The 27,005-nt window shown below is 33.6% G+C and overlaps 2 protein-coding genes across 6 annotated transcripts in view; one reads left to right on the top strand and one right to left on the bottom strand.

Annotated features, from left to right (window-relative positions):
• LOC127850825 (zinc finger protein 239-like) overlaps nucleotides 1-27,005 on the bottom strand; it is a 228,633-nt gene that overhangs the window by 140,435 nt on the left and 61,193 nt on the right. The window lies entirely within an intron of this gene.
• The window catches only part of LOC127850813 (uncharacterized), a 30,581-nt gene continuing 9,419 nt past the window's right edge, over nucleotides 5,844-27,005 (top strand). For 2 of the 3 annotated variants that reach the window (XM_052384148.1, XM_052384146.1), the window contains exons 1-11: nucleotides 5,844-6,210; nucleotides 10,090-10,125; nucleotides 19,897-19,955; nucleotides 22,192-22,347; nucleotides 22,887-22,939; nucleotides 23,342-23,645; nucleotides 24,100-24,420; nucleotides 24,593-24,670; nucleotides 24,925-25,031; nucleotides 26,285-26,522; nucleotides 26,680-26,955. In XM_052384148.1, coding sequence (XP_052240108.1) covers nucleotides 6,191-6,210; nucleotides 10,090-10,125; nucleotides 19,897-19,955; nucleotides 22,192-22,347; nucleotides 22,887-22,939; nucleotides 23,342-23,645; nucleotides 24,100-24,420; nucleotides 24,593-24,670; nucleotides 24,925-25,031; nucleotides 26,285-26,522; nucleotides 26,680-26,955 — 1,648 coding nt within the window. In that variant the 5' untranslated portion in view covers nucleotides 5,844-6,190. Of the gene's footprint in view, nucleotides 6,211-6,533; nucleotides 6,705-10,089; nucleotides 10,126-19,896; nucleotides 19,956-22,191; nucleotides 22,348-22,886; nucleotides 22,940-23,341; nucleotides 23,646-24,099; nucleotides 24,421-24,592; nucleotides 24,671-24,924; nucleotides 25,032-26,284; nucleotides 26,523-26,679; nucleotides 26,956-27,005 lie in introns of those variants that run through there. The other variant, XM_052384147.1, reaches the window with a different exon arrangement.

Raw genomic sequence — 27,005 nt, 5'->3', positions numbered from 1 at the left:
TGTTTTTAAAACACTGATTAGACAAATATGTTGGAAATTGTTAACTTGGTAAAAGAATTCGCAGAATTAAAATTTGAAAAATGGGCAAATTTGCAAAAATAAAATGCGAAATTTTGTGGTTTTTAACTTAAAAAAAATACATGGAAAACTTTTTTTTTTACTGAATATCAGAAAGGTTTATGATACCTATTTAATACCCCAAAACTGAAACCCTGGGTAAATTCCCATGAGTGAAAATGTCTTTTTATTTAATTATTCCAGAAATCAGCGGGAAAACTTTCGATTTTTGAGTGATTTTACAAAAAAAAAATCATAGATATGCACGGCTGTGACACTTAAGAAATGGGTTTTCTGGAAGGATATTAAATTCTCTTTTCAAATATATACAACAAATTATTGGCCTCAAAACTTGCAATAAACACCAGTGGGCTCTCGGACCATGATAATCTGCTTCATGGATTCATTTATCATTAAAGAAAATGAATATTTGCCAAAAAAACATAATTTCCCCCAAAACATGACCTTTTGACCTTGCAAAAAGTACAAAATTAACAAAATACTTATATTAAATGTTTTTCTTGCAAAGATTTTTGATTATCAGCATAATTAGTCATTAAGTATTGTAATACTTCATTTGATTTGTAAAAGATCGCAACAAAAAATCAGCACCTCGATATTTTCTCCTTTTTTGATAGGTTGGCGGCCATTTTGAAAACGGCGGCCATTTTGAAACATATGAATTGGGTCCATAGCCTATTTTGTCTTAAATACTTTTAACTACCAATGAGCAAAGTGTGTTGCTTTTATCAAAAAGTGAACAATTCCAGTGAATACAAGCACCATATGTGGTGGAGGATGTGCCCGCGGTTAGATTTTAAGGCAGCTATAAGGTCCGGAAGTGTAAACTCGTTGAATTTTTTTTTTTGGGGGGTAGGGGGGCTTGAGATTGGGGTATAATGTGGGGTGTGGTAATTTATTAGATGATGTTTCAAAAATAAAAACAATAAAAATATTTTTTTTGGGGGGGGGGTTGAGAGGGGGTATAATGTGGGGTGTGGTCATTTATTAGATGATCTTTCAAATATAAAAAAAGGAAAAAAAAATTAGGGGGGGGATGGGAGGTGTGGGGGGGGGGCAGGGAATCTTGGGTGGGGCGTGGGGTATTGTTTGGGTGGAATCCATTGTGGTATTCAGGTTAGTGTTGTTTTGTCAAAGTATTAATAAAATCTGATCATAAATAAAGAAGTTATGGCAATTTAAGCAAAATGTTCAATTATCTAAGTATAAAAGGGGCCATAATTCTGTCAAAATGCTTGATATAGTTGTTTGCTCTTGTTTATAGATTGAGGTGATGTTGGTAAAGAAGTATGCAAAATATAAAAGCAATATGTCAAAGGACATAGGAAATATTTGGGGTAGTACGCAAACTTTAACATATAATTATCAATAATATGCATATTTTAAGTATAAAAGGGGCAATAATTCTGTCAAAATGCTTGATACAGTTGTCTGCTCTTGTTTATAGGTTAGGGTTATGTTGGTAAACAAGTATGCAAACAAGGGCTGTTTGTAAAACATGCATGCCCCCTATATGGGCTGTCAATTGTAGTGGCAGCCATTGTGTGAATACGTTTTTTGGCTCTGTGACCTTGACCTTTGACCTAGTGACCTGAAAATCAATAGGGGTAATCTGCGAATCGTGATCAATGTACCTATGAAGTTTCATGATCCTAGGCGTAAGCTTTCTTGAGTTATCATCCGGAAACCATTTTACTGTGTCAAGTCACCGTGACCTTGACCTTTGACCTAGTGACCTGAAAGTCAATAGGGCTCATCTGCCAGTCATGATCAATGTACCTATGAAGTTTCATGATCCTAGGCGTAAGCGTTATTGAGTTATCATCTGGAAACCATTTTTCTAAGTTGAGTCACCGTGACCTTGACCTTTGACCTAGTGATCATGAAACTTCATAGATACTTTGATCATGACTCGCAGATGACCCCTATTGATTTTCAGGTTTCCGGATGATAACTCAAGAATGAATAATTTGTGTATGAGACATGTCATCAAGTTCACTATATCTAAATATATTTTCATATAAATAGAGATGAACGTTTCTATTAAAAAGGCTCATTTCATACGTGCCATCAATGGTTGTCGCTGGAGCCGATCAACATTTTATAAGAAAGCGTTTTACGTGTTGAATATAAGTCATATTCCTTTATTATGTTTTTGTTCTTTCTTGGTTGGAAAAACGTATACTATAAAAAATAACAATATTTCGTCGTGAGTAAAGAAATACTAAAACGTTTTAATACTGTTATTTTTTTACCTAATGTGTGGTGACATTCGCTTTTTTTTAACAAATGGGTACAAAACACAACTTGCAATGCGTCTGAAAAGTCATTCGAACGTTTAAGTACATATACCAATAATAACAAAGTTATCAAACGCCAAGAAAATGTGTGAGATGAAACAAAAATACATATGAAATGCACATGCATTGGAGACCTGTTGACGGCTGCGAATGTTTAGCTTCACTTGATGCATCACTATTTGACTGTTCATATTCTTCCGAGACGCTAATAAAAACAACGATTGCCAACATGGGCTGATCGAATGCATCGCTCTCGATGATGGCTTTGCTTCTGCTGAACTTATATTTGTCAAGTTCCATTGTATGGTGTTGACCATCAGAGGATGTCGAGAGAAAGGGGAACACAACGTAAGGGTCAAATAATCCCTGAATGTTGCCGGATCATCGCACGACGCAGGTTCTTTTGTTGCGCATCTGTGGATGGCACAAAACTGCATATGTATATATCCAAGAGAAAGCAGAAACAGTTCCGTTTCGTCCTTAACATTGAAGTCAAACTCAACTGCACATCATACTTTCTCATATCAAGTAAATGCCCGACCTTGATCACCGGTGAACATAACAAATGACATATTCATGCCAAATGTGTAGTGCCCAATGATGGAAGAGTTAACGTATTGTGCAAAGTCATTTGCAGCTATACCACCAATACCTTGTAAAGAAGGCTCGTCTGGTTTGACTTAAGTGTCACGAGTGTCAGAAGTGTCAATTTCTCTTACAAGCAACTGACCCTGAAAATGGTTGTAGTCCATATGTGTACTAGCATCGACGCCATTTCCAAATATTCCTGATCCAGCCATTGTCTCAAAAGTGCTCCGAGCGTTGGAAACAGCAATTGTGATGTTATTGCGAAATACAAACCGATACAATACATTCCAGGTAGACGTTACAAGTAAGTTCCGAATCCCTTATTGTTCAATTAGAGTTTGTGTCGGGTTCTCATGCAGTAGGTCGAAGCAGATAACAGTTCCGAATCTCCCGAAGTCGGTATGGAAAAACACAAATTCGTTCTTGGGCGCAGGATCGAATAAAGGCGTCTCATCGTAAATGTTCCGTTTGTGATAGCGTGCAATCAGACATCCTTTATCGTCAAACACGACGTTGGTGTTAAACTGGTACCTACCATCTCGGGGACAAAACGGATCCTTAACTTTGCTGCACGGTTTTATGTCACCCATGTTTGCTACGATATATATACCCGACGTCTTCGCCCTGCAACTTAAGACCTTCAGTACCGATGTATCGCTGAATCTGTCAGGTTCCTCACATGGGTTCCACGAAAGTGGTCCATCAGGGATATTTTCCAAGAAAGGCATTATCGTATTGCGTAAGTGATAGAAGCCCGTAATTCACTACTCCGGGAAGATAATTACTCTCGCACCCTAAAAAAAACATCTTTTAGCTCATGTTTAAATGGAAAACACCAATTAACTTTAATACCTCCTCCAATCTAACCACGCACTTATCTGCAGTATATATCGCTCTTAACAATTATTCGTCTTTTCAAACTCACATTGCAAAAAAAGTGTTACGATGCAAACACAAATTTTCAATTCATTGATCCTGAAATATAAATATCCTAATGGCACCCAATACGTATATAAATTAAATTAAGTATTTAAGTAAAAGCCGTGCTTCACTGCTTTTTACCAAAAAAATTTGGTGATTCATGTACCTCACGTGTGTTTCAGATACATTAGAGTGCACGCTTTCCCCTTCGCAAAAAGGTAGCTTACTGGCCTCTTCGGTTTAATGCGAATATGAAATGTTCCATAAGGTATGGAACATTATTGAGATTACTCAACGCGTAAATACGAGAGTACAAGTAGCTCTTTGATGATAGACTTCAAATAATTCAACGAGATAAAGACTATGTTTTTATTCCAATACAAGCTCACTTTATTACGTAAATAAAATCCACCGACCCAAAATACACAGTACAGTACACAAATAATAGCAGATACATGTACTTGCATTCCAAAATATCCAACACTAGTACATGTTAAGGTATAAATAGTAGTTATAAGAGGATATCACTTTTTGTATCGTTTCATCATTAGCTGTACTCATCATGGTTTAAAAAAATGGGACAGTATATTCACCAAAATGCATAAATGTTTCCGGCTATGTCAGACCTTACCTGGAAATATTGATCTTTGAGAATGCAGTTAATATATGTTTAAATGCTTAAGGCTGTGGGACAGTTCGTGTAGCTCAGTGGAATGACAACACTTATTGATTTAATAAATTGAGCACTTAAATCACCCGGTGACAAATGTTGATATTATAAAGTGTATATTTAAATGAATCGATTATTTCTATAATTCACCATAAATCATTATGGGTGAAGTAGTTTTTAACTACACTGGATGATTCTACAAAAGCTGAAATGCCTTTGTGATAATCTATGCTATTCCTACATCCCATTCATCTGAAGTATATTTTAGAATAGGGAAAACCATGTAATTAAAACGTTGGATTTAGATATCGACATACAAATTCATTCTATCTATGTTTAGTAAGGAAAACAGCTTTCCTAACCTGTTCTTTTACAGGCTTTTTAAGTTGTCACAAACGTTCAATTGTAGTTGAACGTCACACCCAGATAGCTTAAATCATCAACTGGATAATTATTGTTATAAAAATTATTATTATTATTATTGGTTTGTTTATAATATTAGCATTTGAGAAATTAACCATTGATGTTAGGTTAACTTGAAAACGCCACATTTCTCAATATTCTCTCATAGGATCAAGTTTCTAGTGTAAACCTTGTTCAGATTCTGACAAGATCATTGTGTCAACGCCAAAGAGGAGAATGTTAAATTTAATGAATTAATCAACATTATAAGTATGAAGACACTGATGAATATCATCTTTAATGAGAGTCAAACGCTTCGCACCTGCAAGACATAAGACAAATTAAATAATTAAGAACATTCGGAAATAACACTGGCGATAAGTTCTTTATTTGCTTAACCCCAAGCAGAGTGGCAAATGTTAATGACAGTTCATTGCAAACTTTAACACATGATTAAGCCTTAGTACGAATAACACGCACACCATCGATAGATACATAATGTTGCATTAGTTCCCTCCATAGAGCTACTTTATTTACGGAGTAGAAATCTTGACGGTTATCAATCAAAGAACAAGTCTCCGTTTTAGATAAATGAAAATAAATCGGCATATGCAAGGAAAACAAATGGTCAAAAGTACTATAGTTATCTCTAAGGTCAACAGTACTATAGTAATTTCTAGCGTCAGCTTGTTCTTCAAAAAGAATTCTTGCATTTTCAAAAAAAATGTTTTTATTCTGTTATTATGAACACGTGTACAAACAAATGAGAGAACCAGGTATAACTCTGCGCGGATGTAGAGCGCCATATTCACCAATGATTTCTTCCCTTTACGTAAACTGGATTTCCCACGGGATTTCCCCGGGCTTTCTATTTTAAATATATTTTTAGTTTACGCTATATATATGCTGCAAACACCATGAATATATCAGGGAAATATTATAAAAAGCTACCGATTGTTTGTTTTAAACGTGCACTGTTACAATGTGTTCATATTTCTATTCATTTTTAAGACTAGCAATATATTACTGGTTCCCTACAAAACATTCTATTCATTTGAAGACGATCAATAGATAAACGGATTTGTTCAAACAAAGAACTTATGGAGGGAGGTCACACCTAAAGATGGCGATATTTTCAAAGGCTTTATGTTGTTCAGTTTAAGCGAAAGGAAACATGAAGAAATAATATAAATCGGATTTACGTGAAATTTGATTTGGACATCGGCCTGATATGGACAAACGAAAATTAAGGTATGGTTAATGTATGTTTGGAACTTTTATATCTGATAAACATTGTACATGTGCACAATTGTAATTTTTAAACTAGTTATGTTTATGAAATGCTCGTGATTTAATGAAAGGCTTATTAATAAAAAGGAAAAGGAAACTTGGAAGGTCTTACATTATATATAGGTAGCGAAAGCTTAAAATGTTCATGGAAGTTCCGAGACCGTCTTAGATATTAAAATGCATTTATTATAGTTACACCGTAACTGCAGAAAAAATATCAGACGAGTAGTACTTGTTACCGTCAACAAGTGTTATTTTACGATATAGAATATGAAAACACCAGTAGTGCGTTCAGTTACAGCGAACGTTCGCTATAGTTCGCGAACCGTCGCGAACGTTCGCTATTGAACGCTCGGTTCGCAGCGAACGTTCGCGAACCGAAGCGAACCCTCTCGGGAGGTAGTTCGCTAGCGAAACCAAGATGGCGGACATATAAGTTGTCGTTGTTGTTCAGTGTAACTTCGATATTTTTTTTCAATTTTTTGTAGTACATAGAATGAATTGAATTTTAAACAAAGTGTATAGGAGGTTTTGGGGATTCCGATAATGACGTCAAGTTTGCGCGTGATCAAATTTTGGCCGTCAACACTGCGGCCATTCTGCTATTGTTTGCGTTTGATAAACCGCATCGTGATAAGGTTTCATTCATATTCGCGACCCTTTTTAAGAACAACAAAATACTCAGAAATTGAAATTCTTTCAGATTAAATAGAATCCAATGAACGAACACAAATAAGGACGAAAACAAACAACAATTTGATTGATTTTATGTAATCAACATAAAGAAACTGATTTGAACCTATATGTCTGTAAAAACTTACCTTGTTACAGATTAACTACATCCTCTTGATACATGTAAATGTTTTATTTAATTGTTCACACCAATGTTGACACTCTTTATTTCAGCATTTTTAACCACCCAGTGTTTAATTGCCCCTTTGTTAATCACAAACCGATTATCTCGATATGATCGGATACTGTCCAGACAATTACTAAGAGAACAGGGTGTCATAAACCCAGGGACCTATACTTGTATATCTCTGTATGGGGTCATAGACCGCATGTGTCTGGTCATTAAACACGATTTATGATACCTCCATGTCATCTATTGGCATGTCAAGCCAAAAACTTTACAGTTGCTTTAATAAAATATTTGAACATATTTTAAGAATAGACGTACATTTGTCCGAAATGGATCAACAGGAACTATAAAGTATATATATATATATATATTAGCCAGTTTAAACCAGAGACCTACGTCTCTGTTTAAACATAACAATAAAGTGTTTAATAATAACAATACATTAAAAATATTGTGGAAATTTACTGCTTCACAATTAACGTATTTAACGGGTACTTGCAAATATAACGTTTAAATATCGTGCGTTACTGCAGTGTTCGAAACATCATCGTGAAAGCAAGCAATCGCGTTTGATCATAATATGGATATAAAATGCTTGGGTAAAATAAATGTATAGATTTATGGTATAATAAAATGCCAGAATTGTATCGCTCATTATCACTACAAAAGAGTTTTCAATATACATGTACATTCAAAGACAGTTTAATTCGCAAAATATGCATGTGTTTTTTTTCCATTTGAATGCTAAAATTTATTAATATTTTCATTAAATGTAAACGAAACGGAAATTCATTCAATGTTAAAGAAAATTACAACTACATTTGAAGATTGTAATGTATTGCGCTATTTTAGGGCTTTATTTTATAACTGATTCAATGCACCTCTTACACTAAATTTCGATCGCTAATGAAAAATAACACTCGCATCAACACCACTTATAATTATAATAAAACTATTATAGGTTTTATTATTTTTGAAATATCTTTTATTTAAGTCTTAATCTAAAAAAGAATACGGGTATTTATAGTTTTGTATTATGAAATTGTCAGTTATTTAGTCTTCCGACGACCTTTCCTCTGATACAATGTTGTTATTCGCGATTTCCTCCATCAAAATCGCAATCAATTTTCTGGGAGCCGCCATCTTGAAACGTTCGCGCCGAACTTATCGTTCAATAAGACCGAATCGGAAACGAACGATCATTGGCGAACGTTCGCTGTAACTGAACGCACTACAGTTAACTGATTAAAGCTGGAATAAACGTATTGGACTGACCTTACAGTGTTTGGCAAAGTTGCAAAATGCCTGTTTTAAATTTTTGCTTTCGAATATGTAAAGTTTATGTTATATGTTGTATCAAAAAAAAAAAACTTTGTTCAAATTGAAATGGATTGATAAATGAGATAAACATTACCCTAGTATGTTATAACCTACACGCTCACTGGGATTATATTACTCTCCTTGAAATGCATGCTGTGCAATGAATATCATGCAGTAAACTAGCCTATTGGATTTCGTTTTATCTCAATCTTTATCTGGATTTATCTGAATTTTACAAAGTGTTTCAGTTTAGTAAACGTTTGATTACAGTTGATAACATTCAGGTGGCATAAGTAAAGCGTGTTTAACTATTTAAACCATTACATCAAGGTTACACGTAGAATGTGAAAATAAAATGAATACAATTTCATGTACAAGTTCAACAAGTATGGACTCAACGAAATGCAACAGAAAATTAAACTTAGATAACATACAAATTCTATTAAGACGTACACAATCCACACATGTTTTATTTGGTTATGAAAAAAACTTACAGAAAAAGATGATACTTAAAAGCTGATCATTATCGCGAGAGACAATGTTCAGATTATATCAGCATTCAACCGGGAAGTTAAATGGACTTGTTCACAGTTTATCAAAATGAGAATTTTTCAACTTTTTGTCACGGATTCAAGAAATAAATGAACAATGTAAATCAGTGTGTGAAATAACACTAATGACGCAGACTTATACTGAAAATACACTTTCGTTTACGAAAAATCATCGATAGAAATTGATAAAATTATAAAGCGTCTCAGACGCTGAACGATTAAAAACTTTCGATTTCTTTTGTTATCTTTATATTTTGTAACAACACGTGGATGGTTATACAAAGTATAAAATAAATGGCAACCCATGTGAAAACGGATGGTCACACACACACACACGCACGCACGCACGAGCGCGCACGCACGCACGCACGCACGCACACACACACACACACATACACGCACGCACGCACGCGCACACACACACGCACACACACACACACACACACACACACACACACACACACACACACACACACACACACACGGGAAGACGGATGGCTGAGTGGTTTCGGCGCATAGCTTTTACTCCATGGGTCAGTGGTTCTAGCCTTGGCGTGGTTAACATTTTTTTCTCTTTTTTTTTCCTTCTTTTTTTCACTTTTATTGTTGTTTTTTTTTATTTGAGCTCTTTGGTTCTGATTTTTATATTTATCAATTTAAAGCATTTAGTGAAAAACTTCAAAACATACCAAAATCTGTGAACAAGTCCCTTTAATGTAGTTTAATTGATCCTTGGACTCGTATTATCTTGGTGACAAAACAATTGTATTGCATATTATTGCATTGATTTGAAATGTGTTTTTGTGTACATGTACTTAGTTTTCAATGCAGGCTCTTAGTCATATAGATGCTAACACAATAGAAAAATGTTGAATAAACATGTCCTTCAAAGTTCTAGTAAACGAAAATTCATATTGATACCCCTGTTAGAAGTTGTTTTAACATGTATTAACTAAGGAGTAGGTGAAACAACGGCGAAAAAAAATCAACAACAATATCTTATTTAATTCAAACAACTCATGTATGATGGACACAATTCAATAAAACTGAACGACGCATATCGATGACTTATATTCAAAATAAGTGTAACGCATCTTACGATTTCAGAATGAGGCCAGTCAAGACCAATATGAAAACAATAAGGTGAGTTGGAAACGTCTTGTTTACAAATTAATAAGATTTTTTTTTAATCCAGTAAATGAGTGTTGAAACAATTGTGTGTAATAAATCATGTGTGTGCATATGTATTTCGAAGTTTATGAGGCCCTTTTTGCGCCTAAGGCTGCGTTATGTGATGACCTGGAAGTACCTAACAAATTATCTCTTTCTAGACTCGCGAACGTTGTGACGAATTTTTAAATTGATCTTCGATTCCCAACGATTTAATTTTTACTAAATCAGATTCCAATTTGGTTAGATCTTGTGCTCTGGGGGCCACACTCCACCCGTTGTTATGGTGACCACCAACGAAGGTCATATGCGCGAGGATGGGAATGTAACCCGTGTAGCCAAGTGTATCAGCCATAGCGCTAACCGGACAAAACAATCGGGCGCAAGCAGTAATTGCTTTGGCCCGAGTCAATACTTACAGGTTTTACAATTATTATCAGTGGTTCTTTATTGAAATTGGTCACCATGCACGGTCTTTCTTTGGAAGGGTAATCGAAGAACTGCAGGTTCCGAAATGAATAACTGACTGATATATAGCGTTATTTGTGATGTTTTTATTGGTTACTCTACGCATTTATATACAAGTTTTTAAGGACTGTTACATTTGCATACATCCAACCTGGTTTTTATTTTATTTAAAACAGTCTTAATACTGTATCATATAAAAACATATTTTTATATGAAAAATTAAATCATAATACGGATGACATTTAAATCTGAAATGCTTATATAAATACTAAACATATTTCCTTTAAGTGCACTTACATTGGTGTTGAGCGTTCCTATTTTATGGCATTAACATAGTTAAAGCTACATAACGTTTGTCCAAATAAAAGTAGTTAAAAACACCATTCATATAGTATAATTATTCCGATATAATTCATCATCATAGGTATCTTTACATTCTTAATAATGTATGCATAGAATCATATATTCAATTTGAACCGAACAGGCCTTTCCTGATTTTCTGAAATGGTGTCCTAATTTTCCCAAACAATGCTTTATTTTTCAAGTTTGTGTCATTCTTTGCTTGCTACCCCATGTTAAGGTCTACCAATATCCCATCAACACAGTTTAGTTACCACGGGAGAGATCTATACTTATCCTGTTAGCGTACTCACTCTTCCCTGGCCCAATATAGAATCGTCTGTAGTGCCCCTGTGCCCAATCTTGAGTTAGGGTAGGGGCACACTGAAAACAAAACACGAAAATAAAACTCAATCAAATAAGTTTGAACGCACCATTCGAACATTTAATTAAACGTGGCTTTTTAAAAGTATATGTTTGAGAAACTGTGTAAAATTAATACTTCACAAACATAAGTACCAACTTGTCACAAGATATGCTAGTTTAAAGTATGTAATTATTCTGTGAAAAAAATGTTTAATGGATGTTGGCACAACATATAATGGAGACAAAATACGTAAGTGGTATTTTTTTCCAACATGTTTTATTTCCACACTGCATATACGTACATATAAAGTATGGCATATAGTACAATAATAAAATGCAATCAGATATGAAAAAGGGTGGATAAGCTACATGTATAAAGTTATCTAAATAATAAAAATAAATTTCAAGTGAGCTGGAAAAAACAATTATGATAATTACAACAATTTTTTTTAATGAGAATTACAAAAGCCAATTATGAAAGTTCAAAAAAAATTAGAAGACAATTCCAGTATGTGATTTTTTGTGTGTACGTTCATATAGTGGAGTGTTAATAAAAGTATGGAAGATAGAAATTTATCCGAAAGTGAGGATAATATGATGTATAACATTGAAACAACCAACAGGTATACGGAAGGTCAAAATGGCGCCAATAACGGGTTTGAAATTGTAAACAAAACAAGGAAGAGAAAATTTAAAAGTGGATCAAGTGGGTCTATTTCCTCAAATTCATTTGCAAAAATGACAGTAGATGATAAACTCACCTCGATATTTGAGCAACTGAACAAAAACTATCAAAAAATAGTGAAATTGAAAATCAGCAGGGTAAATGGAACAAGGAAATACAATGTATCAACAAGAGTTACCTAGAAATGAGTGACAGGGTTACTCAAATTGAAAGACTCCTCGAAGCGCAAAGGCTGAACTCCAAAGTGCTCACATACAAATCAATAGATGCAGAGTCTAGAAGCATGAGGAAAAACATAGTGATATACGGACTCACTGAGAGATTGAAAGGTAACTGCACTCAACTTGTTTTGAATTTATTAGCGATGAGCTAGATATTGACACGAGTGATATAAATATTGAAAGAGCACATAGAATGGGCCGTTTCGACCCTAAGAGTAGAGATGCTAAAAGACCCATGGTAGTGCGTTTTAGGGATTACGTTGATACCGAGACAATCATGGAAAATGCATATAAACTAAAAGGGAGCCCATTTGGACTTGATAGGCAGTACCCTAAAGAGATATCTAAAGCACGATCAAGCTTGTTTAAATCTCAAGAAGCAAGAAATGCTAGAATGAATAGGCACAAAGTGCAAATTAAATTCCCAGCAAGGTTATGTGTAAATGGCAGAACAATTATAGATATGTTTCCCGAATGGTTTCAAGTTCTAGGTAATGACAGATTAGTGGTAGGAAACACGGACAAAAATGAAAATAAAATACCTCAAAACAAAGGCAAAGAAGAAAGAGTGTACTCGGCAGATACAGTGATAGATGATGAGATAAGCACGGCTATCAGCGAAAGTGAAAGTGAGAGCGAAATTTGTGAAAACTCAAATTGTACGGGGAAAACATCCGAATTACAATACACCGAGAATGTAAACAAAACAATAACACATGAAATCGAACAAACTGAGCTGAAAAAACGTGAAGACATACCTCGGTTGTACACGGAACATAAACTCCAACAGGACCAGTCGTACGCAGAAGCTGTCACTAGCAATCACATCGATAAAAACACCAAACAACACATGATCTCAAACTCCAGAAATGTAAACACGACAAGCGATGTAAATCCTCCAATCAAAAGTTTCGTTGCAGCGAATCCTAAAAATAGATCTTCTGAGAAAACCAGCGTGGGATCCCATAAAATTGACAGCTCAAAAGCAACGAGGCTCGAAAGTAGGACAGCGATGAGGCGTTATGAGAGGTCAAGTTTTGTGTTTTTAACATTCAAGGACTGAAAGGGAAATCCTACAATAAATTAGACATATCTGAAATTCAACAGTTATTTAGTACACACGATATTTTGTTATTTACTGAAACGTGGGGAAATGACAGTTTGTTATATGATGTCGCCGGTTTTAATTATTTTGTGTTAAATAGAAAAAACAAAACATAAGGTGCAAGGAGGGACAGCGGTGGGGTAATAGCATATGTACACGAACGTTTATTTAATTATGTTGAATGTATGAAATGCACTGATGATGGTATAATGTTGCTTAAATTGAAGGGTAATTTATTTGGCTTGCAGAATGAAGTTTTTCTTTGTTTGATATACAATGTGCCTCAAGGTAGTAGTAGGGAAATCCTAAATGATGATAATATCTTTGATATATTAACAAATGATATGATTTATTTTCAACAGGAGTATGGTAATGATTGTAAATTTATAATGTGTGGAGATTTAAATGCACGGGTGGGGATTAAGCCAGATTATGCAGTATATGAAAATAAACATATTTTAGACATGTTGTAAGATGATTATGTTATGGATGATGCAATCGAAAGAAACAGTCAAGATAAAACAGTAAATGATTATGGCAAACTATTACTAGATTTTTGTATATCGACAGGTTGAAGGATAGTAAACGGCCGCTGTGGTACAGATAAAGGCATTGGTAAATTCACATGTGTAAACTCACAAAGGTGTAGCGTTGTCGATTATGTTTTGTGTAAAAGCGATGTTCTTGAACTGTTTAAAACATTTGAAATTTACGATCCTATTATTGTGTCCGATCACTGTGTTATCTCGTTTAGTTTAAATATGCACACATTGGATAATTTTGTTGATGTCAAAAATAAAGGGGATCATGTTAAATTGTTATACAAATATAAATGGGATGATAGTAAAAAAGATTTGCACATGAATGTATTAAGCTCGGACGAAAATACTATACATTTTGAATCTCTTTGTGGAAACATTCATTTGTCAAACTCACATAAGGATTTAGATTTAAATGTTAAAACTTTTACAGATATATTGGATGGGGTATGTAAGCCTATATTTAAACAAAATTTACATAGTAATTTTTTTAACCAAAATCACAATAAGGATGGTATATACTTTGACCACGAGTGTAAAAATTTAAAGAATTATTATTATACTTCTCTTAATTATTACAGAAATAATCCTTGCGATGAAACAAGGAGGGACCTGGTGGCAGCAAGATCAAATTATAAAAAATGTGTTAGAAATAAAAAATATGATTATGATAAACTGCAAACGCATAAATTGGAATAAGCCAGAAAAAATAATGCAAAGTTATATTGGAAAATGTATAAAGGATCGGTTTCGGGCAATGCTAGTTCTTTGTCATCAGATGATTTTTTAAATTATTTTTAATCGGTAAATGATCCCGATTCTGTGTTTTTTCAGCCAGATGAAGGCATTTTATATTTTAACGAGAGATATCTAGGCTGAGAATTAAACATAATGTTAAACATACATGGTAAAAAGTCTATTAGATAATAGTGGTTTTAACGATGTGTGGCTGAACCAAGGGGTAGGGGATGTAGAAATATTTTTGAAAATTTTTCGAGTAAGAGTAAGAGTAACAGATATGTTTATACAAAATTGGAAAACCGAATTGAGTGAATCAACTAGAGCAAAAACATGCATATTAATATCCGATTTTAAATTTAAATCCTTTTTAAATGATGTAAATATCCCAGAGTACAGAATGGCTCTCTCTGGATTAAGAGTCTCTGCACATAAGCTTAAAGTTGAAACGGGTAGATGGCAAAAACCAATAGCTATTCCTTATGAAGAAAGAAAATGTTCTTTATGCAATGTCTTAGAAGACGAATACCACTTTGTTATGGGGTGTACATTATATACTGATGTAAGAAAAGCTTATTTAAAACCATGTTATTACGTAAGACCAAATATGTTAAAGTTTATAGATTTATTGACCTTTCAAAATAGCAATATAGTTAAAAATTTAGCTATGTTTATTTTTAAAGCATGGGAAATAAGAATTACTTATAATACGTATTATGATTAGGGTAGGACTTTTGTATATACTTATGCACAGCCTCTTGCTGTATATTGTCTTATAAAATATCCAATACTTTGCTTTACATTGTACCGATGTATTTTTTATGTCTATGATTCGAATGACCTGTGACTTTGTGTTTTTGCTTATTGTATTTGATATTTCATGTATACTCATGGGAATATTGCCTACTGTATTATCTAATAAAATATACACAATACCAGTATGTTTTAATTGCACTAACAGATGAGGAAGACATAGACAGATAATTTCATTTAAGTAACGGAACAGTATAAATAGTATTTGTAACAAGATGTAAAGACAACAACAATTAGAGAGGAAGAAGATGCATATATGCAACCCATATACAGTTTTCTTTACAAATAAACAGAACGAACGAAAACAATATAACTCAATGGCATTAATTGTAAGAGGTTGCAAAAAGTGAAACAATCATCAAATTTAAATATTAACTTGTGAAACGAAAGCACTGAACAATTCCCAATCGCTGTCAAAGGATTCTAAGTTATTTTTTGAAATTGCTATTTTCCTTAAGTTATCATATTCATAATTAATGTTTTTTTTGGCTCCTGTTATGCTTGGAATGCATTTATTCATTTTAAACTTGTGTAGATGTATAGCTTTATAAACAAAATAACACTATTATGGCTTTTTAAGACTTTGTTACATATCCAAGGAGAAATTTGACATTCCCAGAATAAATGTTCTAAAGTTTCATCACTTTGATACAAAAGACAATTTGTTCCAAGTACCCTGTTTTACCAATCTTTACATCATTGGTTATTAAAAAGGGTAGCTCAAATATGCAATTCCATTCTTTTTTTTTCATCAATAAAGGCATTAAGTTTAGCACATCATTTTGCCCTTACTGATGGTTGTTCATTATTTTTATTTAGAATGGTTATAGTCTTTTTGCTCCAGATTCTTTTTTTCAGTATAATTTGTAAAAGTGGGCCAAAAAGGGTTTTATAATTTTTTGGGTGGGACAAGATATACAATAATTTTTCATAAATTTATCTATTGCTCTTGTCACCCCTGTGTAATGAAGGAAATTTATGTTTAAATTATGTTTATGTTTAAATTGTACAATTTATGTTCAAATTGTACATTCTATTTAATTCATCAATAGAAATAAAGGTTCCGTTTTTTAACATATCACCTATACAATGAATTCCAGAAACCATGTATTGAAGAAATAAACTTTTATTTCTTATCAACCAATTAGGATTATAAAAAAAGGGGGTAATGCAAGAACTCTTCTGTGATTACATCTAATTTACCACAATAAAGTGAGAGGCTATTTAAAACAGTAACCCAAAAAGGGTTTGAAATTCTGTTAGATATATTTATAGCATAATGATTTCTGCATTTAAACAGTTTATAAGTATCAAAATACAGTTTTGTGATATATAACCCGTTTCCCCTAAAGAAATACATTTTTTTAACCATGTAAGTTTCAATGCTGAACTAAATGCATTCAAATTGATCATTTTAAACCTCCTTCACTATATTCCTTTACTTCTGTTGACAACTATATTTAACTATGCCCGATTCAAATAAAACTTAGGATAGAAGATTGTACAGAATTAAAAAAATGGTATTAGGTGGATTGGGCAATAATATGCACAAGTGATTGAATAATGACACAATACATGTTTTCACAATTACAATATTTCCAGTTGGTGTTAAAATTCTTCTTTTCCAATTTTTATACGCCCGTTTTTTTAAAAACGGGACGTATTATAAGATCACCCTTTGCGGGCGGCGGCGGGCGGTCGGCGGCGTCCACAGCAGTGTCCGCTCTCTAATTCAAAGACTTTTCATCCGAACTTCACCAAACTTGGTCAGAAGTTGTATCTAAACAATATCTAGGTCAATTTCAAATATGGGTCATGCCGGGTCTAAAACTAGGTCACGGGGTCGTTTAGTGCATCAAGCATTTAGCAAGGTGTCCTCTCTATAATTGAAGTAGTTTTCATGCGGTCTTCACCAAATTTGGTCAGAAGTTGTGTCTAAATGATATCTTGGTCAAGTTCAAATATGGGTCATGCCGGGTCAAAAACTAGGTCACGAGGTCACTTAGTTCATTTCAAGCATTAAGCATGGTGTCCGCTCTCTAATTGAAGTAGTTTTCATCCGATCTCTACCAAATTTGGTCAGAAGTTGTGTCTAGATGATATCTAGGTCAAGTTCAAATATGGCTCAAGCCGGGTCAAAAAATAGGTCACATGGTCACTTAGTGCGTTTAAAACAATCACCATTGTGTCTTTTTACCCTAGTCCATTAGTTGTGATATAATGTTACACTTCTTTCGCCGGTTTTCGTTCGTGCTTTCCACGATTTGTAGGAAATTGACAGTCGGCATTTTATTTACGGGTAAAAAATATCATTTTGTCACTCAAATGGTAAAGTTTTAAAGTTGTCCAAAACCTTCAAGCGGGCGTATCTTGTGACAGTTTGGCACTCTTGTTCAGAATATTTTCCATTTTAGCAATTTTTTCAGCGTAATTTTGTTAACAATTTTTATATGTCAACGTGGAAATGTATTCCAAGCATCTTAAAGCTTTGTTGCATCCAATTTATTTTCCATTTTGTTTAATGGTATAAGAACTATATTTATTTTTTCCAATCCATACAACATTTGTTTTATCAAAATTTACATTAAGACCTGAAATATTTGCAAAATTCTGTATAACAGTAAGTGTTTCATTTAGGGATTGTTCAGTACAAGTATAAGACACAACCACCACCAAAATCATTATTTTAGATATTAACTTGGTCATGCACTTCTCATGGGCAATACGTATCAGCTGATCAAGTCAAATACAAGACACAACCACCACCAATTACTTATTTTAGACATTTACTTGGTCTTCCACTTCTCACGGGCAATTGGTTTCAGCTGGTCAATCCAAATATAAGACACAGCCACCACCAAAATCATTATTTTAGATATAAACTTGGTCTTGCACTTCTCACGGGCAATTAGTATCAGCTGATCAAGCCAAATATAAGACTCAACCACCACTAAAATCATTATTTCAAACATTAACTTGGTCTTGCACTTCTCATATTTACGCAGAGCTTGGCTTATGTAGAAAAGTGCTTTGGACAATTTTGTTTGTTTGAAAAGTTAGTAAAAATATCAGGTATTTTGATGTAGATTTTAAGTGCTTAAATTTACGCATAGCTTGGCTTATGCAGAAAGATCTTATATTTTAGTTGAAAGTGTTGTATTTTTTGAATTTCAAAGAATAATATTGCTATCATTTGCCATAAATTAGTTCGTAAATTTACACAGTGCTTGGGCCATTTTTTTATTACTTTGAATCGTTTGTAAAATTGTCTGGTATTTTGATGTTCATTTAAGTGCGTACATTTAAGCAAGGCTTGGCTTATGTTGAAAGATACTTGTATTTTTTTTGTGAAATTCAAACTACCGCATCACTTTTTTTTAATTAGTTCGTAAATATACGCAGTGCTTGGGACAGCTTTTGCATAGTTCTTCGATTTCTATGTAAAATGATAAGGGTTTTTATGATTATTTAAGTGCGTAAATTTACGCAGTGCTTGCAAAAATCGACAACTGTATTTTGAAAAGTTTGTCAGAATGAAATTTATGGGCAATAAAATGAGAAATAAATCACATGTTTTTTTTTCATTTTTCAACGAAAAAACGGAATATTGATGGATATTCCCTTATAAAGTGCCAGTGAGTTAATTGCTAATAACTTGATGAATGGAGAAATAACTGTAAAGGCATTACCACATGAACCAAGATTCACACTCTTGGTGCCCATGTCTTAAGTAATTTTGACAAGATTGTTTTAATTAATTCACAAAGATAAAAATCATTTTTAAATCTAAACACTCACAGGTTCTTAATACCTTACGATTTCACTATATTCTCTGTATATAAGCTTATACAGAATTTGTAAATCTTAACGTTTTAAATGTACTTGTGGTAACATTTCAGTATAAAAATATGGGTCTGTTGTAAGCAAATTGATTTTAAACATTGAATGTGTTTACCTGTGAGGCCGTTTTCAATTGGGCCGTTTTAATTTTTTTGCTATAATAACTTTCACCAATAATGTCCGAAAATATAAACAGTCCGAACATAAATTCTTTGCACTTTTTATGTACAACGTCCATTTGTACTTTTAATTTAAACAAAACTACTAAAATTTTGAACTAATTAAGTGTTAATTGTATTGGACATCGATCTTTCACGGCAAGCGGTCTTGTAAGTCTCACGGGGATAGCGTGAGAAATGCAAGACTTCCGGTATATCTTGACTTTCTCACGGTTTTGCAAATCTCACGCTACACCGTCTCATAAAATAGAAGTATCGTCCGCAAACTGGGACAATTTATGTTCAATTCCATGAATGGCTTTTATGGTGGTATTTTTTATATTCGCCAACCGGTAATTGAGTTATGTTACTTGAAAACCACAAATTGTTTGGTATCTGAGCTTGGATTTAAGTTCGAATGTATCAATAATTTACTCTGGTGTGTAAAATGATGCAGAATTTTTATTTACAGTGAAGATGATAAAGATATCCAACCATCAAAGAAATTCAAGATGGACACAGACGACACAGGTAAATATATATAAGAGATATTGCATTTTATAAAGCATCTGTCAAAACTGAACTACTAAAACTATTCGCACCGAACGTACGGCGTCCACGAAAGATCGGCACAAAAACCCCAGCAGACAAAACGCTAATGCTGATACCGCAACTCAATTAACACCCTTCATATTAAAAACAATGTAACTTTAAAATCAATATTCGTATTGTTTACGTATGTCAAGCATGAAAAGACGCATAACAAGTGCGCGACTTTGTCCTGCTTCTGAGATTCGGCTAGCCCTTAGAACGGTTTTAACATTAAATGCTTTGTAGAACGGATTAAATCCAAACTGATTTGCACTGCCCGTTTAAAGACTGTGATCTCAGTTTTGATCATTGTATGTTAACTATTTATATTTTTTGGAAACGAAGTGGCTAACACCAAGAAATGCTCGTACAGCTTCTGGAGTTTAATTATGTGTTAATTGAAATACTGCATACCGTTTGATTTGTGTTGTGGTGATGCAATAACACGTGTCTCTGTCCATATCTTCAATGTTGTCATATTTCACTATTTGGAGGCTGTTACTACTAGCTGTTAGCAGTATACATGTAGTCACGTGAATTAATTATATTTAAGATCGTACTTACAACTAGTGTGTTTGAACCATATTTCTTGGTTTACTAATAATTTTAAAACCAATACCATAATTGTTTCAATAGAATTCTGATACTTGCGACACAAGTACATTAAAAGTATGTGTGAAGTATTCGTGTCACGCATCGCATTTTGACAATCATGTTTTCATTTTCATTCTGCATATGTGCATTTGATTGAGATCTTTTAAGACGCACGTTTGTTTTTTTGTATTTCGGGGTAAGTGAGGGGTTCGCCTAGCCCTCAAACAGATTTAAACATTAAAATGCTTTGCATGCTTCAACGCAGTGCTCCCACTTATTATAATTTTATTTATCATGGTATGTTAATAGATGGGTTTCTGTTGCAAAAGAAATGGACAAGAACAGAAATCGCTATTCTGATAAGAGTGCCTGGAGTTCATTTCATATGTTCAAAAAAAGTCTGATTGATACTTTTATGTTGCGTGTGGCGACCGAGTTTAGTTTTGACAATATACAATGTATACCATGCCGTGTCTAATTCAGATACACGTCTCCAAAGGTGTTATTGTCATTCAAACTTATTGTACCAAGTAAGTTATCCAACAAGCCAACTATAATATTAGTTTCAAGCGAGTATATATTAAAAAAAAACCAAACAGATAAAACGCTGATGAATCTAAAAATAGAATAAAAGTTAAGAAGAAGTAATAACAGAAAATAAACTAACGTACAGTATTAAATAGCGTTTTATTCAATTGCAAATAATGGTCTTCTATACAGCAGAAAACTACTTCATGTACACAAGATGTGTACACTGTTCGGAAAACCCATTAATATTTGCAGATTTGTTCATGAGAGAGATAACCACAATTTTTGTTCTGAAAAAAAAACGTGTCGGTATCGGCATTAACTTGTTCGTAAATTTCATTATAGAAAACAATATTTGATTGATGGTGCCAACTTAAGATTGTTTAGCAATTTCTTATCACATTCCTCTTTAATATCCATAAGCTGGTTGAGGATTGCAAAAATAAAATGTTGACATTGAAATCGTATTACAAGCTTTTTATCTAATGTTTGTAATTAACAACTTCAATAATAAAGGAGCAAAGGTGCTAAATCAGAATATTTTTTCCGAACTGTTGTATATCTCTAGTTCGTGACGTTTCACAATTTACAAAGAATGAATGAATCCCGTCTGGTAGCATTAAGTTTTTTAATGCGGAAAACACCTTTGAATGAAAAAGGAAGCCAGTCTTTTTGGCTTTGATTATTTGCATATTTAAATTCCGCTTTGACGATTATCTCCGAAATATTTTCGCAGACTCGGAAAGCTCCGAAAACTCTGGCATTCATTGACAGAGGTCGGGTAACCAGCGAAACACACATACGTTTTGACAGGCCGGATATATAGGCAATAAACACAACACTTATGTGGACTTCAAATCAATTAGCAATTGTCATGTTCATGTATAGCTTTTGTTAAGTATGCGTTTATTTGCCAAGCAAGGCTATTATTTTACAGATTCAGCATCTTCAAACATCTCCGATGTTTCATATAATTTAAGGTTACATTCTTATACATTCGGCAAAATGCAAAAAAAGCGTTCTATATTTAATATCTTAATATATTTTTTAACAGCTTTATCAGAACATGTCAACCCAGAGACACCAGCAACTCCAGTTTACATACAAAGCGCAACATGTACCTATCTCGATTCCGGATATGGAAGTAGTGTGGGGACATCGCAGTACAGCTTTACTCCGCAGCCAGGTTCAAATATATCGAGCCCGCCAGGTAAGGCTATGACTATTGTTATATTCTTTACGCCGTTTATATATTACTATTGAAAGCGTTGACGTGTTGACACTGTACATGTATTTGTTTGCGCAAAACAAGTGTACAGCGAAAACTAATTGGCGCACCGTTTGATTATAAATCGTCAATTATTATTATATATAATACCGGTTTCGCTCATCTCAATATGGCAAATAACATGCATACTACAACGTCGAATTCGTCACAGCACTGACATTTTACGTCATTTCTTTTATGACGTCTAATGTAAAAAAATTCTTATACATTTAAAGAGATATTAAATTAATCAATAAATTGTTGTTCTTAGCCTAGCTTAAAAAGAGTCCAAATATAGTTTATAAACGTACATAGTTTAAACTTGGGTTCTAATTTAGAACATTCATGAACATGTTTACTTAAAGGCATTTGTCTTGTTTAGAGGTGCCGCATTTGTTGTTCATAAACTATTTGTCGATATATATATAATATTCCCAAACAATCAACAGTTACTAACTCAACATTGTTATTGTAATCCTTAGATGATTGTGCGTCGGCGTTTACGACCAATATGCAGAAGGGAAAGGTCAAAAAGGTAAACGTGCGAACTTCATTTAACGACAAACCAACACTGTGACGATATTTTCACTTACCCTTTCCAAAGAAATGCGTTGTTGTATATAGCTAGTAATACTTGAAAATAATGGTAATATCACCATAATATCTTATTAATAACCAATATAACGTTTTGTGCATTAGAAATATAAGAAAGATAATGCATCCATGTTGTGTTATATTTGTTACAAAACATATATTTATTATCCACGAGAAGACAGGCAAATAAGTATGATTTTAGTATGCTCACGAGGCTGTTTATCAGTACATGTGTACACAGATGCAAATGATTGAGATACTGCTTATGCAATAATTTCAATGCAAATCATCAAAAGCATTCGCAAATTTAAGCACACCTTAACCACCACGTTTACATTTCCAGAGAATCATTTTTAAATTCGGACCAGACCATTTACGAAAATACTTCCAAAAGCATTTTGTAAAGTTCAAGGATGAAGTTGATCCGAAAGAAATTTCTGATCATTTGTTTGCAACTGGAGTGATTTCAGTCCGAGATCTGGAAAAGGTCGCCGAAACGCATGGTCGTGGGAAGAAAGTTGATATCATGATCAAAGCCATAGTGCATTCAAGTGTGATAAATGATGTCAACACTACAACAAAGGTTTTAGAAGCTTTTGCACACAATGGCCGCGAAGATTTGTTCAACGATTTTAATGAACACATTCGTAAGTACTGCATCTATTTATTTTTGTTCTGAGAATTTCAGATAATTTGATATTAACATTCAGACATAGGTACATGTACCGGTACGCAAAATTAGAACAAACAATTAGAAACCATGACTGTGGTATAATTTGAAAATGGTCGGAATAAATAAAAAAGTTGATTATTTAAAAAAAATAAAGAAAACTGTGACTATGAATAAAGTAATATTTTACTGTATTACCGTTTGTATTATTACACAATTATTCGGCACGGGAAAAAACACGAGCTTCGCATTAACAATAGCGTTATTAGATAATTATACCAATACTCGACATATTATCTATATCTATATATCTGATATAATTTATCAAGACGAGACACTAATATGTTTTCCTCGATATAAACCTATATATGTGTTGTGTGCTTGAGAATTTGCGTTTAAACTGTGAAATAGAACAAACATTTTTTATTCAGACGACCAAGATGATATGTCGCTCCAAGACGAATTCCCAAAGGAGAGAATACAATCGAGTTTGAAAAAACACGAGCGATTGCTCAATGATGAAATTGATCCTTTGACAATCATTGACGAACTTCTTGAAAGAGGGGTTTTAACATTTGACGAGCATCAAAACATCATGGACATAGACTTCAAGCCTACAAAAATGATGTGCCTTTGCCAATACGTTTTTAAAAAGCCTGCATTCGCATTTTGGGAGTTTTGCCAAACTCTCATTAAAGACCCGATTTACAAGGAGATTGGTAATAGTCTTCTAAGGAAAGGCAATGACTCAGGTAAATATTGAAAGCTGAATTAAAATGTAAGGATTGTTTAAAAAAAAGTGATGACAACGTCAAGGCTGAATAAAAAGAACTTATACAAATATGTTAATGACAAATTACAATTGATATACGGAAACAATACAGTAAGTATTTTGGATCAAAACTAAGTAATCACTATTTTTAGGTGAACCTTCACAGCAAGTTGAAATGGATTTGCGTCTGGATCTTCCATTTAGTAATTGTATTCCGAATACAAATGGAGGTTGGTTTTTATGTTGACGTTTGTTTTGTGCATTGTTAATGTCAATAAAATGTGTGTTTGTAAATGAAAACTTACCGTAATTAATTAATACAAAATGCGTATTTATATACATTTTTTTTATCACAATGTTTGAAAGCTCTTATTTTAAATAAGTCAATTTATCAGTTTAAAATATCCCCTATTTTGCTGAATTCCTAATTCTTGTGACATTTCATATAGTTCACGATACAATTGTTAATATGATTGAATTTCAGACAAAAACGTCACTGAAATAAAGTTTGAACTAGATTCTCAACAACTAGAGAAGATGATAGTCGATGATAATAGCGATGTTGGAAATAATGATGACTTGAAACATGAGGTTAGTACAAACAAGATTATCTCAGAGCTCCAGATAAGGGCCTAACAGCCGTAAATACGCCTTTTTCATGAAGATTTACGCATTTATTTTTATAAACTGGACGTACAATTACAACATTAATATCCATTTTACGCATTTACGAAAAAAATCTGGCCGTTCCGATACGTCTGCGTCAGCGCGGCGTGATTTGTTGGTCTCTAACCTAACGGCGCTTTTCGTTAATTTAAATTACCGAAAAGTTGTAGACTGGGTTCATATATTATTGTCTATTCTGTCGCGTGATTTCCTGTAACTTGTAAATCCGTCAAAAACGATATGTCTGCGCGCAATTGAATGCCGGCTTAACCGAAAGCGGCTCAAAACAACACTTTGTTGTCATATAATAACTACATACGATGTCTTCTAACCATTCTGACATTAAATCTGTAAACCCAGAAAAAGACATTGTCGCCCCGATATTAAACGATTTGATTGCATCGGTGGCGTAAAACGTTAGAATACACGATGGGAAACGGATGAGACAGTGAAATAAGTGTTCATTTACTTAGCTTTGAGAAGCTACATATATTTATTATAATTGCTGCAAATGTTTCTGTAATGTCAGTTATACACCCTTCAATATCCAAGAACACGGGTAGTACAGTACTACCTGTATTGTTGGATATGGTAGTACAGGTACTACTTGATTTTAAGCGTTACTCCTTTTCTTTCTGTCAGTGGCAGTACCGTTACTAATTTCACAAATCCTTATCTGGAGCTCTGTTATCTTCTTTTCATTGTACCGACCATTTGTTTAAACCATCCGATGTATATTCATCAAGTGCTTAGATGCAACATACTGGAGTTTTGGGTCACAAACAAACAACGACGATGAATATAAAAGGCTGTGATTTATTTCTTACTGGATATGAACTAAAATAAATACAGCACGTTACCATAAAGAAAATAAAACTGGTTTACTTATTTGCTTCGTGGTAGATCTACATATTTATGTTAATAAACTCGTTGCATAATTAACTCAAGCACATGTAACAAACTCAAAATAAAATATGTATTCATCGAAGCATTAACGAATTTTATAAGTATTGCAAATCCACAGTGTTTCAATACAAGTATTTGTTTACATGAGATTTATATTTCAACAACAGTCATGCTATAACTTGGAGAACATCGTCTGAAAGCACTGTGTACCGATTGACCCCTTTTCAGGTGTATGGATTCGATTGTTAAAAGATTGTATTACATTTTTGCAGGCAATGGATCTCGGTTTCGATGTCGAAAGTCTCGAATTTTCATCGATCAAAATTAGACTTAGATGTCTTACAGAACAGTCGTTATTAAATCTGAGGGGAAAATCTGAAGAGTCTCTGTTGTATATCGAAAATATTTTGAAGACACTTATTACACAAGAACATTTGGCTTTAATGAGAGAAAAAAACATAGCATCAATGAAAGTAACTGTGTACATTCCCCCTCCAGATGGAAAAAATGGTATGTATTAGATGAATTGTGTTACTTTGTTAATGTTATACATTAATGTATAAATATATTTTTTATTTTAATAAACATATTGGTTGAAAAGAGTATTAACTAATGTTAAAAAGCATGAAACTAAACACAACATGGGCATCTACTATTTGTTTTTCAGTTAAATGCTTGTGCAAGCTAACAAAAGAAGAGATTGTGAAGCACTATACACTGATCGAAAAAGATTTAAAGGACGTAAGCCTGCTAGTCCATGCGATTATGCAACTGGAGGGTCAAACAAAACGGGAGGAATGGTTAGAGGCACAGAATGATGTAGATTCAATCCTTCGATTGATAATAGATGGTGAAGACAAGCTCGTGTGCATGCTAGAAAGGCACTTGCGACAAACTGAGCAGCTGCAGTTGCTGGCAAGAATTACCAGCTATGATGAAACAGGTTAAACAAATTATACCAGGGATAAGCGTACACATATTTTACCAATTGTA

Source organism: Dreissena polymorpha, chromosome 11 (genome assembly GCF_020536995.1).
Source record: "Dreissena polymorpha isolate Duluth1 chromosome 11, UMN_Dpol_1.0, whole genome shotgun sequence".
Classification (NCBI taxonomy): domain Eukaryota; kingdom Metazoa; phylum Mollusca; class Bivalvia; order Myida; family Dreissenidae; genus Dreissena; species Dreissena polymorpha.
Note: the sequence above shows the minus strand (reverse complement) of the source record. Positions and strands in the feature narration are given on the sequence as shown.